Source organism: Aureobasidium subglaciale, assembly GCF_000721755.1.
Source record: "Aureobasidium subglaciale EXF-2481 unplaced genomic scaffold scaffold_4, whole genome shotgun sequence".
Taxonomy (NCBI): Eukaryota; Fungi; Ascomycota; class Dothideomycetes; order Dothideales; family Saccotheciaceae; genus Aureobasidium; species Aureobasidium subglaciale.
The window spans coordinates 686,353-711,034 of record NW_013566991.1 but is presented as its reverse complement, the minus strand read 5'-3'; the positions used below and the strand labels follow the sequence as shown (position 1 = coordinate 711,034).

General features: G+C 51.5%; 11 protein-coding genes across 11 annotated transcripts; 6 read left to right on the top strand and 5 right to left on the bottom strand.

The window, feature by feature from the left end:
- Positions 1-552: 552 nt before the first annotated feature.
- On the bottom strand, positions 553-1,903 carry AUEXF2481DRAFT_703924 (uncharacterized protein; the record flags this gene model as incomplete). Its single annotated transcript, XM_013491093.1, has 4 exons — positions 1,707-1,903; positions 1,477-1,568; positions 689-1,416; positions 553-627 (listed from the first exon to the last, which is right to left on the bottom strand). Exons 1-4 carry the CDS (start codon positions 1,775-1,777, stop codon positions 553-555), a joined length of 966 nt encoding a protein of 321 aa, XP_013346547.1. The 5' UTR covers positions 1,778-1,903.
- Positions 1,904-2,448: 545 nt separating this feature from the next.
- Positions 2,449-3,534, bottom strand: AUEXF2481DRAFT_2812 (uncharacterized protein; the record flags this gene model as incomplete). Its single annotated transcript, XM_013490709.1, has 1 exon — positions 2,449-3,534. One exon carries the CDS (start codon positions 3,532-3,534, stop codon positions 2,449-2,451), a length of 1,086 nt encoding a protein of 361 aa, XP_013346163.1.
- Positions 3,535-3,726: 192 nt separating this feature from the next.
- On the top strand, positions 3,727-7,014 carry AUEXF2481DRAFT_37472 (uncharacterized protein). The gene has a single exon (XM_013490880.1). It carries the CDS (start codon positions 3,757-3,759, stop codon positions 6,880-6,882), a length of 3,126 nt encoding a protein of 1,041 aa, XP_013346334.1. The 5' UTR covers positions 3,727-3,756; the 3' UTR covers positions 6,883-7,014.
- Positions 7,015-7,601: 587 nt separating this feature from the next.
- Positions 7,602-9,000, bottom strand: AUEXF2481DRAFT_554134 (uncharacterized protein). The gene has a single exon (XM_013491092.1). It carries the CDS (start codon positions 8,848-8,850, stop codon positions 7,708-7,710), a length of 1,143 nt encoding a protein of 380 aa, XP_013346546.1. The 5' UTR covers positions 8,851-9,000; the 3' UTR covers positions 7,602-7,707.
- A 1,428-nt stretch (positions 9,001-10,428) lies between these two features.
- Positions 10,429-12,009, top strand: AUEXF2481DRAFT_27243 (uncharacterized protein; the record flags this gene model as incomplete). The annotated part of the gene is made up of 1 exon (XM_013490811.1): positions 10,429-12,009. The coding sequence occupies one exon, from the start codon at positions 10,429-10,431 to the stop codon at positions 12,007-12,009; it is 1,581 nt and encodes a 526-aa protein (XP_013346265.1).
- Positions 12,010-12,058: 49 nt separating this feature from the next.
- Positions 12,059-12,969, bottom strand: AUEXF2481DRAFT_554110 (uncharacterized protein). The gene has a single exon (XM_013491091.1). It carries the CDS (start codon positions 12,630-12,632, stop codon positions 12,108-12,110), a length of 525 nt encoding a protein of 174 aa, XP_013346545.1. The 5' UTR covers positions 12,633-12,969; the 3' UTR covers positions 12,059-12,107.
- AUEXF2481DRAFT_105983 (uncharacterized protein) lies at positions 12,805-14,545 on the top strand. Its single transcript, XM_013491090.1, has 6 exons — positions 12,805-12,926; positions 12,975-13,597; positions 13,647-13,815; positions 13,866-13,964; positions 14,014-14,069; positions 14,120-14,545. Exons 1-6 carry the CDS (start codon positions 12,840-12,842, stop codon positions 14,148-14,150), a joined length of 1,065 nt encoding a protein of 354 aa, XP_013346544.1. The 5' UTR covers positions 12,805-12,839; the 3' UTR covers positions 14,151-14,545.
- A 1,249-nt stretch (positions 14,546-15,794) lies between these two features.
- Positions 15,795-17,168, top strand: AUEXF2481DRAFT_27241 (uncharacterized protein; the record flags this gene model as incomplete). The annotated part of the gene is made up of 3 exons (XM_013490810.1): positions 15,795-15,886; positions 15,946-16,504; positions 16,554-17,168. 3 exons carry the CDS (start codon positions 15,795-15,797, stop codon positions 17,166-17,168), a joined length of 1,266 nt encoding a protein of 421 aa, XP_013346264.1.
- Positions 17,169-17,810: 642 nt separating this feature from the next.
- On the bottom strand, positions 17,811-20,378 carry AUEXF2481DRAFT_77795 (uncharacterized protein). Its single transcript, XM_013490998.1, has 8 exons — positions 20,170-20,378; positions 19,994-20,116; positions 19,863-19,943; positions 19,663-19,816; positions 19,500-19,612; positions 19,121-19,452; positions 18,606-19,072; positions 17,811-18,549 (listed from the first exon to the last, which is right to left on the bottom strand). Exons 1-8 carry the CDS (start codon positions 20,251-20,253, stop codon positions 18,038-18,040), a joined length of 1,866 nt encoding a protein of 621 aa, XP_013346452.1. The 5' UTR covers positions 20,254-20,378; the 3' UTR covers positions 17,811-18,037.
- A 110-nt stretch (positions 20,379-20,488) lies between these two features.
- On the top strand, positions 20,489-21,241 carry AUEXF2481DRAFT_2805 (uncharacterized protein; the record flags this gene model as incomplete). The annotated part of the gene is made up of 1 exon (XM_013490708.1): positions 20,489-21,241. One exon carries the CDS (start codon positions 20,489-20,491, stop codon positions 21,239-21,241), a length of 753 nt encoding a protein of 250 aa, XP_013346162.1.
- A 428-nt stretch (positions 21,242-21,669) lies between these two features.
- Positions 21,670-23,538, top strand: AUEXF2481DRAFT_2804 (uncharacterized protein; the record flags this gene model as incomplete). The annotated part of the gene is made up of 3 exons (XM_013490707.1): positions 21,670-21,712; positions 21,767-23,175; positions 23,227-23,538. The coding sequence occupies 3 exons, from the start codon at positions 21,670-21,672 to the stop codon at positions 23,536-23,538; spliced, it is 1,764 nt and encodes a 587-aa protein (XP_013346161.1).
- Positions 23,539-24,682: the final 1,144 nt, after the last annotated feature.

Sequence of the window (24,682 nt, the reverse complement as noted above, 5' to 3'; positions counted from 1 at the left end):
ACCAATTATATCATTACCGCAGCATATCAGTTATCATAACAGTACTTCTCTTTTTACTTTCGTCAGCTCCACACATACATGATAGAGAAAAGGGGAATCAGTGGAGTATTCCCTTTGTCGAGACCAGGCTACTCCCTCCACGGCTATATGAACATGCGTTCTTTTCACTCTCATCTGCTAGCATCAGCTATTCTCTGCCATTACATCCGTTTCCTTTTGTGTACAAATCTGCACAAGAGAAAAAGAGATGGCCAAAGATGATTGCGTGCATCGGAATATCTACATCAGCAGACACACATCTAGGGGAAAAAACATGACGAGTAAAAGGTCAACAAGGGAACGAACTCGGAGAAGTCAAATTCTCTTCCCGCCAGATGAGTCGAGACCCTACTTCATGGGTTTGGATATAAAAACAGACACAGAGATGATGTGTATATGAAGAAAGCAGCCTCTAGAACGCCGTTGACTCCACCGCCGTGATTGGAACCTTTTGTAATCAAAAGAGCAAAGAAACGCAGTAAAGAAGGCCGTGTTGCTGTCCCAGTCGTTCTCCTAATCGACAGGAGCATGCTTGAAGAGGAAGGAGACAGACTCGCCGTTGTGGGTACGACGGCAGGCTTCTGCGAGCTGTGATATAATTGTCAGAAAGTCGATCGCTATCCGACCAGCGGTTCCGGTGTAGACTTACAGTGGGTGAGATGTCAATGGTCTCGATACGGTCGCAGAGAGCCTTCTTCTCCTCGTGGGGCACAGTGTTGGTGACGACAAGCTTTGTCAGTTTTGACTTGTTGAGCTGCTCGATGGCATTGCCTGACAGAATGCCGTGAGTGACAATGGCAATGGCACTGCTAGCACCGTGCTCGATGACAACCTCGGCGGCCTTGCAGAGGGTGCCGCAAGTGTCGGCCATGTCGTCTACGATGATGGCGATCTTGCCGCGGACGTCACCGACCAGGACCATGCGGGAAACCTCGTTGGGGCGAGCGCGCTCCTTGTGAATGAGAGCAAAGCCAAGGTCGAGACCATCAGCAATGGAAGTAGCTCTCTTGGCACCTCCGGCATCAGGAGAGACAATGACACAGTCTTGGACCTTCAGGTTGTCGCGGATCCAGCGGAGGGTGCTGGGCTCGGCGTAGAGGTTGTCGACGGGGACGTTGAAGAAGCCCTGGATCTGCGAGGCGTGGAGGTCCATTGTGATGACGTGGTTGCAGCCGGCGGTTTGAAGCATGTTAGCCATCAAACGGGCGGTGATGGGAGCACGGGATTTGTCCTTCTTGTCTTGACGGGCGTAGGGGAAGTTGGGCAGGACGGCGGTGATGCGGCGGGCAGAGGCCGTCTTGCAGGCGTTGATCATGATGAGCAGCTCCATGACGCCGTCGTTGATGTCGCCAGGGGCAGTCGACTGCAGCACGAAGACTTTGCGCACCAGTCAGCCTTGACGGGATCAAAGGTGCAAGGGTCTGGGTTGTGTCATACCATCCTCGTCGCGGACAGACTCGCCGATGCTGATGCTGGATTCGTTGTTGGAGTACTGGAGAACCATGATCTTGGCCAGCTCGATTCCCAGACTGTTTTGCGCATAGTGTCAGCCTCTTGCGCAGCGTGTTGGGCCGATGCGCAGATGGTAATGGCTGGTCGAAACTTTTTATTTGCGTGCGCGCGCGGGGTGGACATGTCTGATGCGGGCAGAGGAAGGAAAGACCTACCGGCTAGCGACCAGCTCAGCCAGCTGAGGGTGGCTGCTGCCAGTCAGGAGCTTGATCGAATTGGTAGCCATGGGGCCGTTGCAGTGTTTGATATTCTTGGGGTGATCGAGAAGCTCGAAAGGGAAGCAACTCTACAAGCACAGCATACCTTAGGACATTGCGGAGTTAGGGCAGGGTTTTCTATGGGAGCCGCTCTTTAGCCGACCTCCGAAGGCGGTGACGTCGTGGCAGAAAGTGGGACTGAGCATCAAGGTGTTTGACTGCTCCTACTATACAGTCAGACGTGCCTTGCACTCACTTTCACGCCATTGTCTGCTTCTGCTAAGTTGATCCGCTTTGGAAACTTGTTGATGACTGTGTACAAAGGTCACCACTGCAAGCACATGTTCACATCTCGACCAAAGAGGCTCTCGATCCGAATGGCAAGAGTGAGTGTCATTATGGATTGGATGCTTTCTGACTGTTTACGTCTGCTTGCTACTTGCCTAAATAGCAGCATGCCAATCGCTTTGATATTGTGCCTTTCATATCCATGGGGAAAGCCTGTTGTTGCATTGCGTGTAATTTGCGTCTCGGCCTTTCTTGAACATGTGTTGCGCCTAAAACGAACTCGTGTAAAACTCTCGAAGAGCTCAGAAACCCTCTCCATGTTGTGCCCAGCCCTAACGCCCGCCAACCGATGCAAAAGATGCCGCTGGACTTTTGGTGTCTGCAAAATATCGAACTTCGAAGAGCCTGTCGTCTACCAGCCATTTTGACCATATGGTGTTGCACCGTAAGGGGTAGTGCCTCCAGGTACAGCGCCGCCAGCATTACCACCCCAAGCGCTCGTGTTGCCGCCACCAAAGCCACCTCCGTATACGGAACCAGCACCGTAAGCAGTTGTGTTGTTGTACGCTGTGGCAGCGCCGGTCATGTCCATCATGTCCGGACTTTGTGGCGGTTGGGCCAAATCCTGTTGGTGTGCTTGTTGGAGATTGGGTGACAGCTCCTGGATGATGGTTGCGAGCTTCTGTTGCAGAACTTTGATAGCGGCGTGGAAGACGGTGTCTGGCGGCATTACACCAGTGCCCTCAATGTTGACATAGAATCGGTCAGGCTCCTTGTCGTAGTCAAAGGCATCACCCTCCTGCGGCGGCTCTTCCCACTCGGCGTTCTTGCTTGCAGGCCACTCCTCCAACTTGTCGCTTTCATACCACAGGTCGGCGTGGCGCAAGGCGTTGTGTGGATCATACTCGAAGGAGATGGCAGCTGTCGGCATCCACTTTGCATGTTCTTTTGCGATTCCCTTCTTTGCGATGCAACGGAGCTTGAGCTCTTGGTTGCGGCGCAACTTGCAGATGAGAGGACCGTTGCCATCGGGATCCATAATGACAGGGGCGCCTCGCTGAGGGCCATCGGTATCGGCGTTGGGGCGGTATTGGCTGAAGGAAGCATCGATGTAGAGATCTTTGGCGAAGACCTTGACCGTCTCGTCGGAATTGCGGTTGACGGCACTGAGACGTAGAACCACGGCGCAGTTTTCGCAATACTGGTCGCAGTCGCAATCGCGTGTGTACAGCAGGTCGTCAATGTTCTTCGCCGACAGCGGGACCAGACCCAGGCGATGGGCCAGAAACTCGTCGGCCAGGACTGAAGTGTTTGATTCCACCTCGACCAGATCGATTGCCAGAGTGGGGACCTCGGCGTGCATGACACGGCGGACGCTGTTGGCCAGAGACAGGGTAGTGTTGCTCAAGACGAACTTGGTCGAGATGGGAGTCGTCTCGCTGATGTTGATGCGCGGGCCCGAGTCATCGGCATCCATTCCCCGGTAGTCGTAGTCCATGTTGGAAGCGCTTGTCGAGTCGACGTCTGCGTGGAGTAGGTACGGCGCGGCGGTTGATAGATGATAGATGATAGACGGCTACTTTGATTGGCGCGCGTGAAGTCGCGAGTTTGGTGAAGCTGCAAACATTCTGGAGCGTCAGCCAAGAAGGCACATGTCAAGCGTTCACTTTCACTGCTGCTCGCCTCCAGTGCCGTTTCTTGCGCCGAACATCTTCTAACTATGCGCACTCACGTATGGCGCAAACAGTTCACTCGCCTCTCACTGCGAGGTCAGCGCCTTCCATTCCAGCGCCATCGCGCCTTTCATTCAGTCGGACGTCAACTTGAAGCCGTTCCAACTCCCAATCAGGGAACCGCCAATCAAGAAAGTCCTATTTCAGAAAACTCAACTAGACCTGCGCCTTCCTTACGACGTGGCCGATTGACCCAACGACGTCCTAAGGAAGTCACGCCCTTCACTGTCCCGGACTGGTTCTTGCGCCACAATGTCAGTCTCCATGTTTCGGCGACAGATGGCCAAACAGGAGCCAATAAGGAATCCCGCTGCTGGACCTTGGTCGATCGAGATTCTGGACACACCGTCCTGACCTTGCCTTTCACCGCGAATCAGTCTGGACAGACAAGTGCTTTCTTCACGTCCTCGGATCGGCCGAAAGAGAAGGAGACCCAGAGCCCTGGCTCTGCAGCAGAGAAGGACACTGTCCACGGTGATGGCGTTGCTGGCGCCCTCAACATGCTTTCTGCCACTTCTGCTCTCGGATCTCCCGACCCGCGCCTCCTACTCTCGCTCCAACTGCAGCTCCTTCTGCACGCCGCTTTCTCTCAGACCGGTCCTTTAGCCGGACGCTACACAAAGGCCAATATCGATCTGAATACACAGGAACTTGCTCACAAGGAGCTCGATCTATATGTGCAGCAAATAGCCAATCTTGTTCAAGCTGACCTGATCCATCTCGATGCCAACGATATCGCAGAGTTGGCTCAGGACTACGTCGATCCCAAAGGGGATCACGCTCCCGGCTCCATCTCTTCTTTGGCCTACGATGCTTTCAACGGCATCACTGCTACCTCAAGGAGTTCCGAAGTTCATGTTCACGTCATTGATGATACTGCAAACGATGAAGCTATGGATGATGGTGATTCTGAACATGCTTCTGACTTGACTGATTTCGATTTGGGTAACTCCAACGAAAGAGTTGGTGGTCGCGGGATTTGGGATATCGTGGAAAAAATGCAGCGTGCTGCTAAAGCTGGCAGCGGTATGGGTGTTATTGTCGGCGAGATGCCAAAAGGTCGTGATCAATCTTCCTCGGAAGAGTCCCACTCTCGCGCTGCTGATCTCAGCCCATGGGCCGAGTTAAAGCTCTCGACGTTATTCGACACTGTCATGGATAGTGTTCACATCAAACAAGGTATATCTACGAGCGAATCGCCCAGCAGTTTTCTACACGAAGCCGACACTACTGGATCCGAATTAGGTGCACCTCTGCCACCTTCGCAAGAAGGTATTGAGCGCTTTTTAGCTGAATTTTTTTCAAAGCGCGTAGATTCAGCCACGCAGTCGCACAAGATGGTCTGGACTCAGGAGAAAGAGCCCATCGCGTCACCAGAGAGTCAGCAGCAGCAACGGACTATCATCCACATCAGAGACATGGATTATATCCGGAAAGCTCCGCAAGGCGAGACAATAATAAATCTCTTAGTCAATGCTGTCCAAAAACGAAGAAAGGATGGTGAGCAGGTTGTCATTTTTGGTACTACGGCCAACTCCGCCCAAGCACCTCCATACCCTGGTCAAGACGACGACGAACTTTTCTTCCGCTATCTCAGATATCCTTCGTCGGTCCCGCGTGGTGTTGCCAGCCAGTTGATGATGATGCCTCGCAACGACCAGAGTCTTGAGCGCAGTGTGGCTGAGCCAGGTCTCCAAAGATTGTTTGAGATCAACATGCGCCACATCCAAACCATGGTTCGTCACCTAAGTCTCCCTGTCTCTGATGACTTTTTCTCAAAACAAACTCGAACACACCTCAACATCCCCGGTACTTCTAAGCTCGGAGACAAGGTCTTGCCTCATGACGAAATTCAAAGGATTGTTCTTTGCGCTGAAAGCTTACGATCTCTCTACACTACCAGTCCTTCTCTTGAGACTGTCCATATCGCGCTTGCTGAAATGTTGGTCAGCAATATTGACGCTAGTCTGAGACCTGTGGCCAGTCGACAATTGTCCCAGATGCCCCAAGCTCGCGAGCGTGGAGAGCCGCAAGACGAATCTGACAAGACCAAGGAAGCTGGCTCGCCCAAGTTGGACATGGAAAAATTGAAGAAGTCGTGCTCCAAACATGAGTTGCGTCTCTTGTCAGGAGTCGTCGACCCTGCAAGTCTGCGGACGACGTTCAATGATGTCCATGCTGATCCTAATACAATCGATTCGCTCAAGACTTTGACATCACTCACACTGCTCCGCCCCGAGGCTTTCAGTTATGGTGTGTTAGCGGCCGACCGTCTTCCGGGTCTTTTGCTGTACGGGCCTCCAGGCACCGGTAAGACTCTGCTCGCTAAAGCTGTGGCCAAAGAGTCGTCAGCGACCGTGCTCGAGGTCAGTGGTGCTCAAGTCTATGAAAAGTATGTCGGTGAGGGCGAGAAAATGGTGAACGCTGTGTTCTCGTTAGCCAAGAAGTTGTCTCCCTGCGTTGTCTTCATCGATGAGGCAGATGCTCTCTTTGGCTCTCGAGGTGGCGCCAATAATCGCACAACACATCGCGAAATTATCAACCAGTTCCTTCGCGGATGGGATGGTATGGATGATCATAGTGTTTTCATGATGGTCGCTACCAACCGCCCCTTCGATTTAGATGATGCTGTATTGCGTCGTCTACCTCGTCGCCTGCTGGTTGACCTTCCTCTGGCTAAGGATCGTGAAGGCATACTCAATATTCATCTGAAGGGCGAGACTCTTGATCCAGCCGTCTCTCTAGCCGATCTGGCCAAGAACACTCCTCTGTACTCTGGTTCCGATCTCAAGAATTTGTCTGTGGCCGCTGCGCTTGCCGCTGTGCGCGAGGAGAACAACGCATTGGAAGCCGCACGCGCCAAGGGCGACACCGAGTTCAAACTGCCTGATCGCCGTACCCTCACGCCTTCACACTTCGAGAAGGCGATGCAAGAGATCTCGGCGTCCGTATCTGAAGACATGGCAACACTGGGCGCGATTCGCAAGTTCGACGAACAATACGGAGAGAAGAGAGCTCGCACGAAGAAGCCTGGTTATGGATTTGGTCTTGGCTCGAGTAATGCCATTGATGAGACTGGCGCTAGAGTTAGACCTAATGAGCCTAGTCGTTAGACCTGCTGTATCCTCCAAATTATGGATCAAAAGTTTATTGATGTAAGATTAGCATGGTGGAGTTTTGGGAAGGGTTGTTGTACGATACAAATATAGCATAGACTAGACACTTTATTTCCGGATTATTCACACTCATTTCTTAACTTACATATATTCCGAGTCCGACTCCTGTCACTTATACTCAAGTTGATCGCAATCGACAACTGTATAATTTCTGAATATTTCCTAAAGCTCCTTCATGCGCTTTACATCGTGGTAACTAGTAGATAGCGACTGGAGTAACAGTATGGTGTCCAAAGTCAGTACTGCACCACTCTGCACCTCACCATTTGCCGTGGTGTAGCTTTGAAAGAGTGAGGATGAGATAGACTACTGGCTCATATGCAACATGCTTTCCACTGAGCAACAAGCACGAGAAAAGACCACGTTCCTCTTGCCAAGAATACAAGTAGCGGTCGTTATTTCGCCAAAAGGGGGGAAGCAGGAGGAATGATCTCGGAAGGAGGAAGAGCTCAATCTGGCACACAAACATTGAAGAAACACTAGAGAAGTCACAGAAGCCAAAGCAAGCACAAGAAGACGAGTTTTGAAATGAAGAAAAAGCAGCATCCATTTATTGTATATGAAAATACCAAGAGTCATTAAATATCCAGTCAGGAAGAAAAGAAACCAACCCCCTTTGAATGAGGTGAAAACATCTGAATGCCAACCAAAAAGGCTAATGATTAAGTTAAAACACCCACCGAGATGTATAGAGAGAAGATACGAAAAAGTTTTTTGTTTGCCTTGTGATCAAAGCGAATCATCCGTCAAGCATAAAAATGCTTAGAGGACGAGAGCGGCACCAGCGACCATGGCGGCGAAGCCCATGCCGGCCTTGACGTTGGAAGCAGCACCAGTGTAGATGGCCATGGTGTTGGTGGCAGTCTTGGAGGCACCGGTGTAGACGGCCATGGTGTTGGAAGCACCAGTGGCAGTGGCAGGGCAGTGCTCGCCGTTGCAGAGAGTGACGGTCTGGGTCTGGACAGCAGGGCCGGTGGTAGCAGGGCCAGCGGGGCCAGCGGGCTTGGCGCAAGCAGTGCAGACCTCAACGACAACAGTGGTACCAGTGGCCTGGGGGCAAGCGTAGACGGTGGTGCTGACGGGAACCATGGAGCCACCGGTGGCAGAGAAGACAGTGGCGGTGGAAGCGGTGTAAGGGCAGCTGTTGCAAGCAATGGGTCCAGCAGGGATGACAGTCTGAGTGGGGCAGACGTAGACGGTGGATGAGACGGGGATGACCTGGGTGACGACGGCGTTCAAGGGGCAGTTGGTAACGGTAGGAGCGCACGAAGCAATGGTGACGACCTGGGTGCTGTAGATGGTCGAGGTAGCAAGACCGCCGGCAGTGATGGTAGTAGCGCCGTTGCCGGATCCGCTGCCGCTGCCGCTACCGCCGTTGGCCACACGCTGGCCGAACTGGATGCCCTGCTGGGCGTAGGCAGCCTGGACATCGCTGAAGAGGGTGCAGGTACGGGCGTTGGTGTCGAATGCGGTTCCGACACATGAGGCAGTAGCATCACAAAGGTTCAAGCAGTCGTCAAGGCTGGCGGGAATGGCACGTCTGGTAAGGTTGACCTGGATGTCGATGATGGTACCGAAGTGGTTGGTGTCGCACCCAATCTGGTAGCTGAAACCGCTGCGGTCGATGTAGATCGAGAGGTCGAGGCCAGGGCAGAACTTGCCGTCAAGAGCAGGAACAGTGCCGTTACCAGCGCCGGAGCCGGAGCCGGGAGTGGTGGAGTTGGAGCCCGAGCCGGATCCAATAGGGGTGGTGGAGTTGGAGCCCGAGCCGGATCCAATAGGGGAGGTGGAGTTGGAGCCAGTAGCAGGAGCAGTGGTGTTGCTGAAGTTGTACTGGGGAATGGCAGAGGCCATGCCAGAGAAGGCCAGGATGGCGGCGGCGGAGATGGCGCTGAAGGAAGGCATCTTGATTGTTGGTTGGTGGGTTGGATTAGTTGGTTGGTGGTCGAGGTGGTATCAGTAAAGAGTGTTGTAAAGAGTGGACGGCTAAGCCAAAGACTGGAAGATGCTGCTGAAGGAAAGTGTTGCTGTTGTTGGATGATGAGACTACTGGCAGGCAATGGACAATGGTATATATAGACCTTCTGTGAGTGAGGGACAGAATATGCCGTTGGCTCGTTGTTTGGTTAATTCGCCTCTCCCAGACGTTACGTCCGTCTTGTGGATCTTAATCTCCATTGCAAGACTCCTAGATGGATTAGCGATATGATTGTGCGTCAGAACTGTTGTCGTTGGGTTGGGGATAAGATTGCTTGTCACTGCAAAACAGCCAAAGCAGGTAGGCAAACAACAAAACCGCTAAGGGGCGCGGCTCGACCAGTGATGCTTGACAGCAGACGTTCGAACGGTCAAATACTATCATGCATGTTCGCTGTATGCATGCACGCACATCGAAGATGGTGGAGATAGCATGCAAGAGAATGATATGGTCCAGCCTTTCACGTGTCGCTAATCAACATCGCCAGGTTCGATATCGCGATATCGAGAGCTCTGACTCTTGACTTTTCTGTTGTAGACAGAGGGTAGGAGCTCGTCGTAAGAGTTTGGGGGAACCGTTGACCATTATGAGGAGAAAATCGCGGGATCTGTGATTAAACCACGCAGCCACCACGATATAGTGTGGTTAGGGTATAGGTTGGATCCGAATTAACAATACTTTGGTAGAGAAACGTCTTGGTCGTCAGATTACTGTGAGCCCAATTGGTATACTTTGTTCAACTGTCAGACTTGTGTTGGAGATTTGGAGCAACTTTGCTCTTGCAGCGGCTCTCTCCTGGGTGCACGGTTGTCGCGAAGGATGCAAGCCTGGCCAAGGGGAAAGGAGACTGGTACAAGGGGTCCATGGCAACATGCCGCTTGGATCGATCGAAAGGACCAGAAAAAAATAGCAAAACAATTGTAGTTCTGCACGGAGAATCTGGGTGCCCCGGCCTTAGGATGGAATTCGATAGAGCAGTCTACTTTTGTTGAAGAGAGGCTGATGAAGTTGGACTCGCATGTGAACGCGCGCGCGTACGACGTGAGTCGCGCACGGTTTCGTGGCAAAACTCTGAAAGTCCGCGCTTGGCTTGCAGCAAGGACAGCCGCACCAATCGGTATCTAGAGTGCTTTCTGCGTACATGCAGTTCTCTCGTCAGTCCATCATTACTATCGCACATACATAGACCGTGTATAACCGACTATGGATTACCTCGACTTTGAGTCAGCTATGCGACGGCATGACCAGCCTCCGGTCAATGTGGCGAATCAGTTGGTCTTTCTCTTCCTGTTACGAGAGAATTTGCACTGATGCGATGAACCAGTCATCCGGGGTTGCCATCAGAAGAGCTTGAGAACCAGTCAAATTCGCAATCCACTCTCCAGTATGGGTCAAATTATCCATGGATTCCTCAAGGCTATAATCCTCTCGATGAGCCCTTGAGCGGCGCACAATCTTGGGACAATTCTGTAGAAGCCACATCGAGCCCTTATTATACCAATGCCATGGACATGTCGGCGTTCAATACGCCAGACATGCAAGACTTCCAACAGTCCTACATGAACTCGCCAGCAGTAACACCTGGTATCACATACGAATCACCTCACTCTGCAGGACCAGGATCTCCTTACCCAGATCAATCTGCAAGTGCTGCTATGACGGCAAACAGCCAAGAGATGCAAAACTGGTTTGCGCATTCTGCTCGACGTGATAGCAGATCTAAGAAGGGGTTTCCCCGACGCAGATCTCTGTACTCGAGGAACTCTGGCGTGCCGGTCGCTATTCCAAAGCATCAGAATGCAGAGTGGTCGGCTTTAGACCCATTACAGCGCTGGCAGAACAGCCCGCCAGAAAATGAACCTGCTTCTATTTCTGCCATCAGCCATGCAGTCGCTTCCACCGATATCGATCGCCATTTGACCGTGGGCTCCGCAAACAGTAGCAGAGTCAGTACACCAGGTATCGAGCCCGCTGGCTTTGGCTATGCAGCTCGACGAACCTCGAGACCTGCCTCAATCAGCAGTCTCGAGAGCGGCACGTCGAACGGCTCAATGGACTCGATTTTATCTTGTCGTTCGGGAAACTCGCGCATTTCTGCAAGTTCCAATCAACGCAAGAACGCTCGGAGTAAAGTCACCAAGTCCCGAGCCCGTTCTGGACCTGGACCTGGCAAAGACGACCGACTCTTCCAATGCACTTTCTGCTGCGACACATTCAAGAACAAATATGACTGGGTGAGACATGAAAAGTCACTGCACTTAAATCCAGAGCAGTGGATATGTACTCCTGATGGCGAGGTCGTACCATGTCCATCCACGAGGGATAGTCTCTGCGCATATTGCTTGGTGCCTCAGCCAAGTAAAGAGCACCTAGAAGGCCACAACTCCACTGCGTGTGCACACAAAAACTTGGAGTCCAGGAGCTTTAAGAGAAAGGACCATCTCATCCAGCATCTCAGGTTAGTTCACAAGATCGACACTATCCCTGCGATCGGTGAATGGAAGCCTCCAGAGCTTTGCATCAAATCACGCTGCGGCTTCTGCGGTGCCGAAATGGAAGATTGGAAAGCTCGTGCCGATCATCTGAGCAAGCATTTCCGAGAAGGAAAAAAGATGCTGGATTGGAGAGGTACTCATGGATTCGAGCCACATGTCGCTCAGCAAGTCACAAACTCGATGCCTCCATTCCTCATTGGGTCCGAATCTAAGACTCCCGTACCTTTCTCAGCAACCAATCCTGGACATTCAGAACTCCTTGCCCAGATCACTTCGAGGGCTGCGTTCAATGACGCCGCAAACCACACTATGGCGGATCCGTCGCCCTCTCCTGATAACGGCCAAGGAGAAGGCAATCAGCCATTCAAAACAGCATGGGAGATCTTGACGTTCCATCTCGGAAGGTTTGCCCAGGAACAGATCAAGGCTGGAGTCGTGCCTACAGATGAAATGTTCCAGCAGGAGTCCCGACGATTGTGGTTTGACAGCGATGACCCGTGGAATCAGACATTCGCCGATGATACACAGTGGATGGAGATCTTTAGACAAGAACATGGTTTGCACGATGGAAATACTCCTGATGCTGCCTAGAATCGGTTATACGTACCGAGCATAACGGGGCCTTCATGGTGAGAGATATGCGCTCGCGCCAGACTTGGTCCGGATCATAAACCTGTAGCTATGATGTATTATATCTTCGTCGAACCATCAACCCCCGCACTGCTAGTTGAAGATTGATAGACGCCGCTATATCCTTCCACCTCTCGCTCCATCTGCTCGAGCACAATTTGCGCCAACTTTGCGTCTTTGTGCAGAAGAATTCCGTGAGGATTCTTTACATCCAGCAAGGCACCAAGAGCGCCTTCATAGCCTGCGTCCACCACGCCAGCCTGCACACTAACACCACTTCTCCAGAGACTTGATCGTGGGAATACACTGCCCATACAATCTTTGGGGATGTTGACAGTCTCGTTGAAGTCAACTAGATAGGCGCCCGGTTGGAGAGTGATGGTATTGGACGTTGAGCAGAATGGCAGGACGGATGTTTTGGCGCCTCGACGGTGTGTGTTGTCGAAGTCAATAGTTGCTGGGGAAGACCATCTAGACACACAGCGGAGGGTCAAGTCGACGCCGCATGGTTGCTGTTGGTGTAGCGCATTGCGAAGGTTGCTCACGATCTGACGACCGACGGCATCGAGTCCACCTAATATCATACTATGCCTTTTGTCCTGGTCGCATGTGAAGTAGAGAGGGACGTGATTATTGGAAGTAGTTGTGATGTCGCGCCAAGGGAAAGCTCACAATGAATGACGCGTGGAGTTCGCGAAAGCACTGTACGCGACTTCCCAAACGCGTCTATTCCATCGCAGGCTGCTTCTGCATCGTCTCAATTGCACACACACAGACTCAAGCACATCATCATGGCTCTTCTTGTCGACAAGCATCGCCCGCGCTCTCTAGAGACTCTGACATATCATCATGATCTGTCTGACCGCCTGCGGTCGTTGGTGAGTGGCTGTTACTAGATCTAGCGAGGCAGGACTGACTCCTTGTAGGCGCAAAGCGGTGACTTCCCACACCTTCTGATCTACGGCCCCTCCGGAGCAGGAAAGAAGACAAGGATCACCGCCACTCTGCGCGCACTCTACGGTCCCGGTGTGGAAAAGATCAAAATCGACAGTCGAGTCTTCCAGACGACGAGCAACCGCAAGCTCGAGTTCAACATCGTGTCATCCAACTACCATCTCGAGATAACACCTAGCGATGTGGGCAACTATGACCGTGTGGTCGTGCAGGACCTCCTCAAAGAAGTCGCCCAGACACAGCAAGTCGACGTGGCAGCCAAGCAACGCTTCAAGGTCGTCGTCATCAATGAGGCCGACCATCTCACAAGAGACGCTCAGGCTGCTCTGAGAAGAACAATGGAAAAATACAGTCCCAACTTGCGCTTGATTCTTCTGGCCAACAGTACAAGCAATATCATTGCGCCTATTCGAAGCCGAACCTTGTTGGTCAGAGTCGCTGCCCCAACGGAAGATGAGATTTGCACAGTCCTGGCTCAGGTCGGCAAGAAGGAAGGTTACACACGTTGTGAAGGCATAGAGAAGAGAATTGCCAGAGACAGCTACCGCAATCTGCGTCGTGCTCTGCTCATGTTCGAGGCTGTCCATGCTCAGAAGTATCGCTTTCCACCGACTTCGCTGCTTCTCAGTACTAACTCGTCACAGCGACCAAGTCACAGAGAAAACACTCATTCCACCTCCGGATTGGGAAGCTCTCATTTCTCAAATTGCAGACGACATCCTTGCCGAACGCAGCCCCGCCCGCATCTTGCAAGTCCGAGCTAAGCTCTACGATCTTCTCACCCATTGCATTCCCGCCAGCACCATCCTGAAGGTAGCGAACCTGTCCTAATGTCTCTGCACGCGCCTTGCTGATCTCCACAGACCCTGACCTTCAAGCTGATACCAAAGATTGACGACGCCCTTAAAACAGACATTGTCAAATGGTCGGCCTTCTACGAGCATCGTATCCAGATGGGCACAGTAAGTAATACTGATCCTGGATTCACTTTTCTGCCCTGACATTTGATAGAAATACATCTTCCACTTGGAAGCCTTTGTGGCCAAGGTCATGAGAATCGTTGAGAGGTTGGTAGTGATCACGACTACTCGCAGTTTGTTACTGACTCAACTCATAGCCATCTCATGGGTATGGATTTCGATGACTGAGGTCATGTGCTTCCGAGCGGAAACACGATCCCTTGTATCCCATTCAAGCATTCAAAGGGCTCTTCGAGCAATGGATCAGCTGCAACAATGCCCGTTTAGCGATGCCCTTATACTTGACTCGATCATTCCAAACAGGGTATCACCCTACACGCGCCAACACGTAGCTCGGCCGGCCTTTCTGTGGAATGCCGCCTATGCTTTCCGATATCGCAACATTATCACGAAACATCTCGTTTTCCACCGGCCGGAGCATGGACGATGGGATACTCTGTTCCACTGACTCGCAAAAGAGACAGAGAACATGGCTTCTAATTAGCTTGACGTACATACTCTTAGTAATGACATAATGACAACGATTGAGATGTGCGCTCGATGTCAATGATTCCCCGGCAAACACCCCAGCCGCACGGATACTTGATCAATTCAATACTCGTAAGGCACCGGACGCCCGGGCTACGAGTGTACGACATAAAGTCGGTCGATCGATCCTGCCTCGCGCAGGAACATAAAGATCGGCCCATGACAGCGGAAGCCCTCGCAAATTTGGATGGAAGTGGGAAGGATTCGCGACCCTGACTTGGTCGATAAGCCCCAAGCAATAGGCAAGCGCCACCGAGCATGGCAGCGCTTGCTTGAGCATGATTTTGGGCACGGTTCGTCCCTGTCGCGTGCTTGTTTGTCGTGGTGATTTCTTCGACTTTGTGAGATCAGGGTCGGGTCGCCGAGGAAGGATCCGGAGCGAGGTCACTTTCATAATCCTTGGGACGATGCCTACTAAATCCTATTAGATACGTACGCACTGCTTCATCGTACGCACCCACGTTGAGTTGGGGTTGCTGCCGGCCGAAGCACATGCAGATCTCCCATGCGTCTCGGCTACCAGCTTCCGAATCATGAAACAGCGGCACCTGGGCGTTGGTAACGATTATAATAGGGCTGCTTGTTCAACAGACTTCTGTCTCAGCTTCGAGCTTTCGCGAGAGCGAAACCTTCCGTCTATATTTCGCTTGATCATGCTTATCTGATGATATCTTGCAACCAATGAACACAGTTTGCAAGGCATCTTCTCACGCCACGTGTCGCATAGCTTGTGTGAAGTCATGATTGGCAGTCATGGAAGCTCGTAATTTCGCCTACAGCATGTGATTGGCGTTCTGGTGAGTCTTCTCGAACCGCTCTAGTAGAAACCTAATTGGCGAACGAGCTGGTCCTTTTCACACCCTCCAGCTCCACTGCTATCTCATACCCACATGGTGGCTTTGGTAAGGGCACGGTGCCGTCTGCCCTTGGTGCTATTCCGCGAGTCCATGGAGGGGTCCGTTCGAGAGGTCTGACTGTACCCCAGCGCGGCTTTGCGCATACATGTACATGCGGATCCCCGGTATGTGCTCTGTACCTGCTTGTCTATACACAATAAAGGCCACACAGAAACATGATATCTCTACTTCTCTGACTTCAATCTTCAAGGGTCCAAATTAGCATGCTCTCTCCGCAAGAACAATCAACCTAACTCCAGGTTTCTTTAAGCATACTTACTCCCGGTGTCATCGTGCGAGCTTGGTCCTGAAGAACGACAAATTGTTACCTAACACTTGGTGCACCAACACCGGAGCCCGCCGATACCCTCCATACATATACCAAAACATGGGGGCTTTCTCACTGGAGTTCCAACATGAGCTGCTAAGGGAGTCATGGGCGTTATACGCACTCGGTATAGTCGTTATTGCTCTCCGCATGTTCGTCCTCACTCCATACATATTCTTCGCTCAGACCAATGCTTATTGTTTCGATCTAGATATGCTAGGGCCAGGAAGCTCGGTCTCCGGCATCTGGAGTTCGACGACTATCTGATCTTAGTGGCTGCTGTTTTCTACACACTGCTCATCATCACATTAAATCTTACGGCGCAAGGCGGTGGTACCGCTCTTGCTATGCCACACGAAGATGTTTCTGCACTTACAGACGACCAAGTCAAAATCCGACAAAGAGGAGCTAAAATTGATCTTGTGGCTGAACAAGCCATGCTAAATGTCGTCTGGATCTTGAAGGTGTGCACATTGAAGCTGTATAGCCGACTCACCATGGGTCTGAGACAGCAGATCGCGGTAAAGGTACTCGCTGTCTACGTTGCGATTGGCTGGGTTGCATGCCAGCTCGCATACTTCTGCGAATGTCGACCTTTCAGCATGTATTGGCAGATCGCTCCTTCTCCGCCATTGAACTGTATGGTCTTTTATGACTACGCCATTGTTCAGGGAACATTCAATATCTCATCCGACGTTTTCATGCTCGTCATACCCTTTCCACTCATCCTACAAGTTTCTATTGGGATGAAGCAGAAGCTTGTTCTCCTGGTCAGTTGTCCCAAGCACAATACATTCAAATCGCGCTAACATCAGCTAGTGCATTTTCTCCATGGGCATCTTTGTCATCATCGCAGCCGCTCTGACCAAGGCCGAATTCTTCCGATCCATCTACGCAGAAAACTACATGTTCTGGTACACAAGAGAAGCATCTGTAGCGGTATATGTTGCAAACCTGCCTTGTATATGGCCATTGCTCCGCGAAGCCTTGCCAGCGCTCAAAAGTTGGACACCGGGCTTCATCAGCAGCTCGGCCTACAAACGCAGAGGCGCCAGTACCACTGGCCTCACAGCCAACAACCGCACACGCAACACACAAAAGAGCAATCTGGGGCTATCACGAAGGTCAATGGACGATTTCCATGCCATCATTGAGCCGACGCGGCCTCAAGAGGCCAAAACGACGACTGACGTTCGTACGAGGGAGATACCACATTATAGCCACCACATCCGCAGCACAAATCGCGGCAGTAGTAGCGACTCGAGCGTTGAGGACCTGCCTATGCATGGTATCATGACCTCGACTACAATTGAGATGTCGGTCATGGCGAGTGACCATAAGGAAGACGACCGCGACGACGCATCACAATCTTCGACTCGTGCATTCGCACACGCGAACGATCTCGAGCGTGGATTACCGCATACACATGTCTGATCCCAACAGACATCCCATTACTTTCACCCATACATAGGATTCGACACCAACGCACTTGCGAAACACGGCAGAGACTGTCGTTGGGCTGGCAAGAAAGCCCGGATCACTTCACTTCAATGTATATAGATACCCCTTCTTCTGACACTTGTTTCCTTTTACTTCAAACTTCTTGTACATAGACAGCTATACCGATCAGAAAGATAGAATGACGGTGATTAGAATTCCCAGAAAGGGTCTCGCATATGCAACAATAGCAAAAACGAGTCGCATTTCCAGTTACTCGCTACTTCCTGCCCACCTCGCTTCCAATCGACCCAGTGACTCGCGTAGCTCTTCCCAATTTTCTCATACAAATCTCAACAAAGCATTGTCGCAGTCCTTCTCGTTTAATCCATGATCCGAGTCTTCCGATCGGAGACATTCGCAACGAAGAACCCACTCCATGATGCTGATTGATTGATTATCCCGCAATGGCCGGCAAGGGTAATCCGGCTCTGTAATTTTACTAAGCCTTATACAACGCCTCTTTTTTTTGTTTTCGCTTGCTCTTGTGGATACGAAGGGTAAGTATCTGCGCTTTGAAGGATTGGAGGGCTGTTGGATGTGGTAGGGTGTGGACTTTATAAAGCTTGAGAGTTTGATGCCGGATGCTGAGTGATGCTTGTGCAGCGGGAGAGAATGGTTTCATATGTGAGGGGGGCTTTCTGGTCTGCATGGGTGAGGCTTGGGGGATGGAATTTGCTTACGCGTTTGGCTACCAGTACAGAAGTCGTGAGATGACTATCCTATCTTCGTATTCGATGTTCGTTATGACAACTTTCTTCGAGCAGACAGGATGTATGTTTATCGAGCGACACTCCAGGGTCCTACTATAACACCAATACCCTTGCGTCTGCACAAGCTGTCCTGGCTATCCTCTTCAACTCTGCTTTATGCTCCGCCTCGCGATACATTTCCCAGTGATCCAACCCTTCCCTGGCCTCGATACTCAACGTCTCATACCCTTCCTTGATAATCCTCGCCACGTCTTTCGGACTCAGATTCTTCACTTTGCCTTTTTCCTCTGCAATTAAATCGCTGTAGTGTTTTGATACGTGTATCAAGATGTTCATGGAAGCTGCGCTTTCTCCCTTTTGTAGTCCATAGGCGTCGCGAAATGAGGTCAGGGATGGGCCGAATTCGACGAGTTTGTAGGAAATGTCGTCATAAGAGGCGGTGTCGGGGAGGAAGGATTCGCCTTGAGTTAAAGAGAGACAGAGGAGGTTTACGAGGGCGTGGATCAAAGAGTCCATATGATAGAGTGACCGTAGGTCATCGGCGTAGACGGTGAGGAAGCGCACAAAAGACAGTAGAGAGCGCCAGAGCTCAGACCAGTGATATGCTGTGTGATCAATCAGTACCTGTTTTACATTACTTTCGGAATCATGTATGACTTACTCAGACGTATTCTTGCTTTACTCAGGAATGTAACAAGTCGTAATATGATTCCGACGTTCAGTCTGTATAACTCGACGTCCAGCTTTTTCCGCAGGTTGTGATTTACACTGTCGATCATGATGTCGATAATGTTCGCAGCAAGAGTACGATCAGAGGTGACCATAGGTAGCTGTGGCGGTCTTTGACGGCTCAGACGAACAGGCACTGTTGTCTCGCATATCTTCTTTGCGATGTCCAGATCCTCGACCAGATTTTGTATGGTGAACAAAGTTAGGTGAGCATATTGCGTCGCCCGTTGTGAACGATAGGCGTGTTGATAGAGGTAGGAGCAAAATGACAGGTAATGCGCCATCGGTGAACTCTCTTTCTTGTTTTCTGAGTACACACGGACAAAGTCTGCGCAGAACAATTTGTTGGCGACAACAAAGTCATACACTGTTAGCAAGATACCGGCATGTGGTTGAGGTCTACTGCTGGTCAGTGACGCCCTTGTATTGACGAGTGAGTGCACTTACTGCTCGGCAAACTTTGCCTTCATCTCGTCTTCCGTGGGTGCAGGTACTGTAGGCTTCGCACCCGCCAGAGCTCCAAGACCAATATAGCTCAATGTACCTCCGATGCTCCAGGCTTCAGGAACGTCGTCTTGAATCGCGACATACTGATCTCTCATGGAAGCACAGGTGCTTTCGATTGACCTGCAGATTTGCACCATTGTCTCGTGATTAACAAAATCGGCGAATTTTACGTGGTAAGGGTTGTACGTCTCGAATTTGTTGTAGTTCGCAAGAAGTCCTGCTAGGAGAAGTGGTTGTGCAGCCTCTAAAGGATCTTCGAGGTCAAGGATGAGCTATAGATGTTAGTGGTAGCTGTTTTTAACCACAAAGATGTACTCACCTGCATCAAAGATGGAAAAAGGTCGCGTTGTGTAAAGTACGTAAGCAAGCCGGTCTGGAAAGCTCCTGAAGCAACACACAAGGCCACCTGAACTGCCTTTTTCTGAATGCGAGCTACGCATGATTAGACGTTATCTACAATTAGTTATCAGATTTCCGCATACCTGTCTTTCCGGACTTGATGGTGGTGTCGAGTGTCGTCACAAGGTCGTTGAAAACAGTATCGACATGATCGAGGCCAGCTAGCACTTCTATGATGTCTGAACTTGGATTCGTGTATCGCTTTGAGAACACTTTGGTGAGGAACACTGTCAGGTTCTAATCTGTAAGTAAGAGTAACAATCAAGTTGGTGGTGAGACATACATCGAGAGCATTCTCATCAGAAGGCGACGATCCAGATCTGGCATAGGCAATCGCATGAGATACGAATTGCTCACAGTGATGCTATTCAAGTCAGATGACGGTTCAAATAGAGTGAACCGTAGAGAAAGTACCGAGACGTGGAGTAGATCTATTGCTTCCAGGTCATCCAATGATTGTCCAAAGCGAGCATTGTCGGGTTTTAAAAGGAAGAATTCACGCCAGAAGCCTTCCGACTTTTCCTCTTCCTCGCGGTCCTATGAATTCTATCAACATCAGACTCTGAACTTTTCAAAGCATTATTAGATACCTTAAACAACTGTCGGTAAAGTTGTGCAACTTTTGGTTCGAATGTATCAGGGCGTGATTGTTGTGTCAATGGTGATATTTCCATAGTGGCTCCCGAATTGATCTCTAGACTCTGTTCTTTGGAGGTTCGGCCAATAAGCCACAGGCACAATTCAATATTCTCGAGATCGGAGCGAGGAAAGAGAGTCAAGACAGCATCTGATGAATGAGCGTGTTGTTTATTACAATCTCAAACCGCCTAGCTTGTGCCAAGGCCACGTCATCCCCAGTTTCAAAGGACGACGACTTGACAATCTCGGCATCAACATTGACAGTCATCAATGAGCACATCACGGAACAAGGCTGTGTTGGTAGGCGTGAGCGGTGTGTCCTCGTCAGGAAAGACGACGCTCGCGCGACTGCTAAGGGACATCATTCCAAACACATTCATTTTGCACGAAGACGACTTCTACAAGACAGATCAGGAGATACCTGTCAACGAGGCCGGTGTGCAAGATTGGGATTGTCTCGGCTCACTCGACCTGGAAGCGCTTGAAAAAGCTCTTGACTTTATCAAAACCCATGGACATTTGCCGTCCAATCTAGAGTCCAAGGAGGACAAGAACGCGGTGGGTGAATCGAAGGTGGATAGGCAGAGGGTGGCAGAACTCAAGGAAGAAGCAAACAAATCACTGGACGCAAAGGCTAGTGTGCCAGTCTTTATCATCGACGGGTTTCTGCTCTTCTCTCAAGAGATGCAACATATCCGGGAATTATTCGACGTCAAACTCTTCCTCCGAGCGAATCACAAGACGGTGAAGCAGAGACGAGAGGCCAGATCAGGCTATGTCACATTGGAAGGGTTCTGGGAGGATCCGCCTGGTTACGTCGACTCTGTGGTTTGGGCAAACTACGTCAAGGACCATGCCTTTTTGTTCGAGGAGGGAGACGTGGAGGGAAAGTTGAAAGATGACGTTTGTCAGGAACTGAACATCGACACGGCACCGCTGGCTGTACAGGGGAACATGACTGCATGTGTGGACTGGGCTTATGGAAAAATAACAGATCATCTATTGAAGAGGACAGCGAAGTGAGTCAAGCAGGAGCATAGCAGGAGCATAGGGCATGAAGCATGAAGGGGCATAGAGCGCGTGAGCCAAGAGTTGGCCAGGCGATGATGATGAGATGACGAGATAATGAGAATCAACTGGACATGGAGCGAAATCGAGTATACAGGTCTCACACATGGTCAAGTGAATGGAGTAGGCAGGGTTGAGTGAAAGCGTGGCTCTTGCCGCATTGGGCCAGATGGCGGGCGGGCGTCGCGTGGTCATGGCGTCTTCTCTTGAGTGACGATTCTTTCTTTCCAATCGCTCGAGCCTTCCGAGTTCCTATCCGCGTCTTTGGCAACTTGTCACCTTTTTCCTTCCATCAGACTCAAGTTCCCTCGCGCGCATCTCCTCGACACTCGATTCCGTCCATACACAACAGCTTCCTCGACGCGATCCAAGGTTGCGACAGCATGGCCGGTCAAGCCGATATCTCTAGCATCCTGGCCGCTCTGGGTACGTCTTCCACCACCCGAGACTCGACCTTGACTCAACTAACGCGTCTCCCAGCTCAGCGCCCTGCCTCCAACCCTGCGCAGCCTCCGCAGCAAGGCCCTCCCCCTGGTGGCATGCCCCAGGGCTATCCTCCTCAGATGCCCAACCCCTCACTTGGCGCCTTCTCTCTTCCGCAGCCGTCAAACTCGGGCAGCGTCGACTTGAGCGCAATCCGTCCCATCAACACCGGCTCTGTCAGCATCGCCGAGGCTATCGCAAAGGCAAAGAGCATTGCTGCCGACCGTGGCATCTCGTACGACAACCGCCCTCAGCAACAGATGCACCAGCAGCAACCACCGCGCGCCGACCCTCGTCTTCAGGGCAGACCGACTTACCAGCAGGAGAGATCCCGCTCGCGCTCGCCTCCCCGTCGCGACAACTTCCGTGGCAACTTCAACCCTTACCGCGACGAGCGACGTGACGCTGACCGTCGAGACCGCGGCTACAACAACCGCGACAGATCCCTATCTCCCGGTCCCCGTGGTGGCAGAGGAAACTTTTCTCCCGGTCCTGGCGCTCGTGGCCCTGGCCCTCGCTCGCCTACAGCACGCGCTCCTCCCGCAGACAGTGATACCATTTCGGTCAAGTCCGCGCTTGTCGGTCTCATCATTGGCCGCAATGGAGAGAACCTGCGACGCGTCGAGTCCGAGAGTGGCGCTCGTGTTCAATTCATCCCCGCCAAGGAGCCCAACGCCGTCAACCGCCAGTGCACCATCTCTGGCCCCCCTCAAGCTCGTGAGATTGCAAAGCAGGAGATCTTCCGTGTCATGGATGAGAATGGCGGCAGCGTGCCACCAGAGCGTGGTCCTCCTATGGGCCGTCAGCAACAACCCGCCATGCAACAGAGAGATCAACAGCCTGCTCTGCGCGAAGGCGAGAACAGCGTTCAGATCATGGTGCCCGACAAGACGGTCGGTCTTATCATTGGCCGTGGCGGCGAGACCATCCGTGACTTGCAGGAGCGCAGCGGTTGCCACGTTAACATTGTCAGCGAGAACAAGAGCATCAACGGCATGCGTCCCGTCAACTTGATTGGCACACCCGACGCTGCTCGCATCGCAAAGGAGATGATTCTCGAGATCGTCGAGAGCGACGTCCGCCCACCTCCCGGTCATCCTGGCCACCAGCCCGCTCAACAGGACACCCGAGCACCTGCACCCTTCGACCCTTACCGTGGAGGCATGAGCAACGATCGCGCTGGAAGCGACAAGATCACCGAGGAGATTTACGTCCCGTCAGAGGCCGTAGGCATGATCATTGGCAAGGGAGGTGAAACCATCAAGGAAATGCAAGCCACCACTGGATGCAAGATCAACGTCGGCCAACCTGAACAGCCCGACGTTCAGCGCCGCATAGGTTTGGTAGGTAGTCGCTCTGCCATCGACGAGGCAAAGGGCGCCATCTGGGAAAAGGTCGACACTGTGGTAAGTCACGAACATCCAATTGCAGCATACAGTCCGCTAACAATCACTCAGCAACAACGTGACCGCAATGGTGGTGCAAGAGAACAACGTGCTCCTCGTAATGACTATGGTGGTAACAACCAATACTCACAGCAGCCTCAGCAGCAGGCTTATGGACAGATGCCAATGGGCGGTGCTGCTCAAGCCATCTCTGCTTTGCAGGGCATGTCTGCCGCACCTCAGCAGGCACCCGCAGCTGACCCCAATGCGGCTGACCCATACGCTCCTTACGGTGGCTACCAGGCATACTGCGCCATGTGGTATGCTGCACTTGCCCAGAATGGACAAGGTGCACAGGGTCAGCCCCAAATGCCGCCTCAATAGGGCGGTTGGCTGCTTTGAACGCCGTGACCGTGTGACGGTTCTGATCACTTTGCCTGGACAATTGACATGACGACGGCAACGACCCACGACTGCATCTATTGCTTATAGATCTGCTTGATGCCGTTCTCGATGTTCTTGCGCTGGTAGACATGCGTGACACGCTGCTCCTCACATGCCTGGTCTTGATGTCGTCTATCTCCGTCGCTGTGTCCTGGATTGACCTGCTCTTATCACCCTCGAGTGCTTGACATAAGCGTGGTTCTGTGACAGACCAAGTGGCAAGTTCGCGTGCTTTGACGACTTCCTGTTGCTCATGCTTCTTCATCCATCGTGGTTGACCTCCACTCTCGCACAATGAACCTGGATCTGGATCATTGGCTTTGACACTCGATACCTGCACTCGTTCTCAAATTCTGCCTGGACATGCATGTTGTTGTTGTGTCACATGGTGCTCTTCATTCTACCATCGAAAAGCTGGACATGACATGCCACCGTCCCTCACCCTAGTTGATCTGCAATCTTCAATTCTGGTGAACATGAAGTTGTCCATTATGCCTGCTCATTGCATGAAACTATACCCCCAAACTCACAGGAGCGCATCTTCCGCTCTAGCATGCACCGGTCGCAATTGATTCTTGATGTTTTCTTGTCTTCTTGTCCTTTTGACATTCCCATTATTCTGTACTTTAGCAAATCCACAACACAACTTTTCAACCTTTTACCTTGTTGAATATTTTTGTGACTCCTCTGTGATTGATCGCGCCATGTGAGTTCCTGATCGAACCATTTGTAATGATTTCCATGACTAAATAGTTAGGGCACTCCATATCCAGCCAACTTGACGTGGCAAAGCACGGGACCAACCAAGAGTCTGGAGTACTTTACACCCTTCTACTTTCTACATACACGAATGAGGTTAAGGACAAAGTATCAAGATATGCGGTAAACGAGGTCAGCGGTCCTCAAGAAGAGTATGCTGTAAGTCGTGTTCGTTTTGTAGACGTGGACTGCTGGTTAATGAATTTAGCGACAGGGTCGTCCCCACTGCATCGCCCTTGAAGAATTTTACATGGACATCTTCATCACCTACTACCACAGCGCTGTACAAGAACGACGGCCGATGGCAAGGAGCTTTCAAGCTCCC

Coding starts and splice junctions, on each gene's coding strand:
- AUEXF2481DRAFT_554110 (XM_013491091.1), bottom strand. CDS start 12,632: ATGATATTAGGTGGACTCGATGCCGTCGGTCGTCAGATCGTGAGCAAC.
- AUEXF2481DRAFT_77795 (XM_013490998.1), bottom strand. CDS start 20,253: ATGGAAATATCACCATTGACACAACAATCACGCCCTGATACATTCGAA. Junction 19,817..19,862: donor CTGATGAGAATGCTCTCGAT/GTATGTCTCACC, acceptor CTTACAGATTAG/AACCTGACAGTGTTCCTCAC. Junction 19,613..19,662: donor CATCAAGTCCGGAAAGACAG/GTATGCGGAAAT, acceptor AATCATGCGTAG/CTCGCATTCAGAAAAAGGCA.
- AUEXF2481DRAFT_37472 (XM_013490880.1), top strand. CDS start 3,757: ATGCGCACTCACGTATGGCGCAAACAGTTCACTCGCCTCTCACTGCGA.
- AUEXF2481DRAFT_105983 (XM_013491090.1), top strand. CDS start 12,840: ATGGCTCTTCTTGTCGACAAGCATCGCCCGCGCTCTCTAGAGACTCTG. Junction 13,598..13,646: donor GAGGCTGTCCATGCTCAGAA/GTATCGCTTTCC, acceptor AACTCGTCACAG/CGACCAAGTCACAGAGAAAA. Junction 13,816..13,865: donor CCGCCAGCACCATCCTGAAG/GTAGCGAACCTG, acceptor TGATCTCCACAG/ACCCTGACCTTCAAGCTGAT.
- AUEXF2481DRAFT_554134 (XM_013491092.1), bottom strand. CDS start 8,850: ATGCCTTCCTTCAGCGCCATCTCCGCCGCCGCCATCCTGGCCTTCTCT.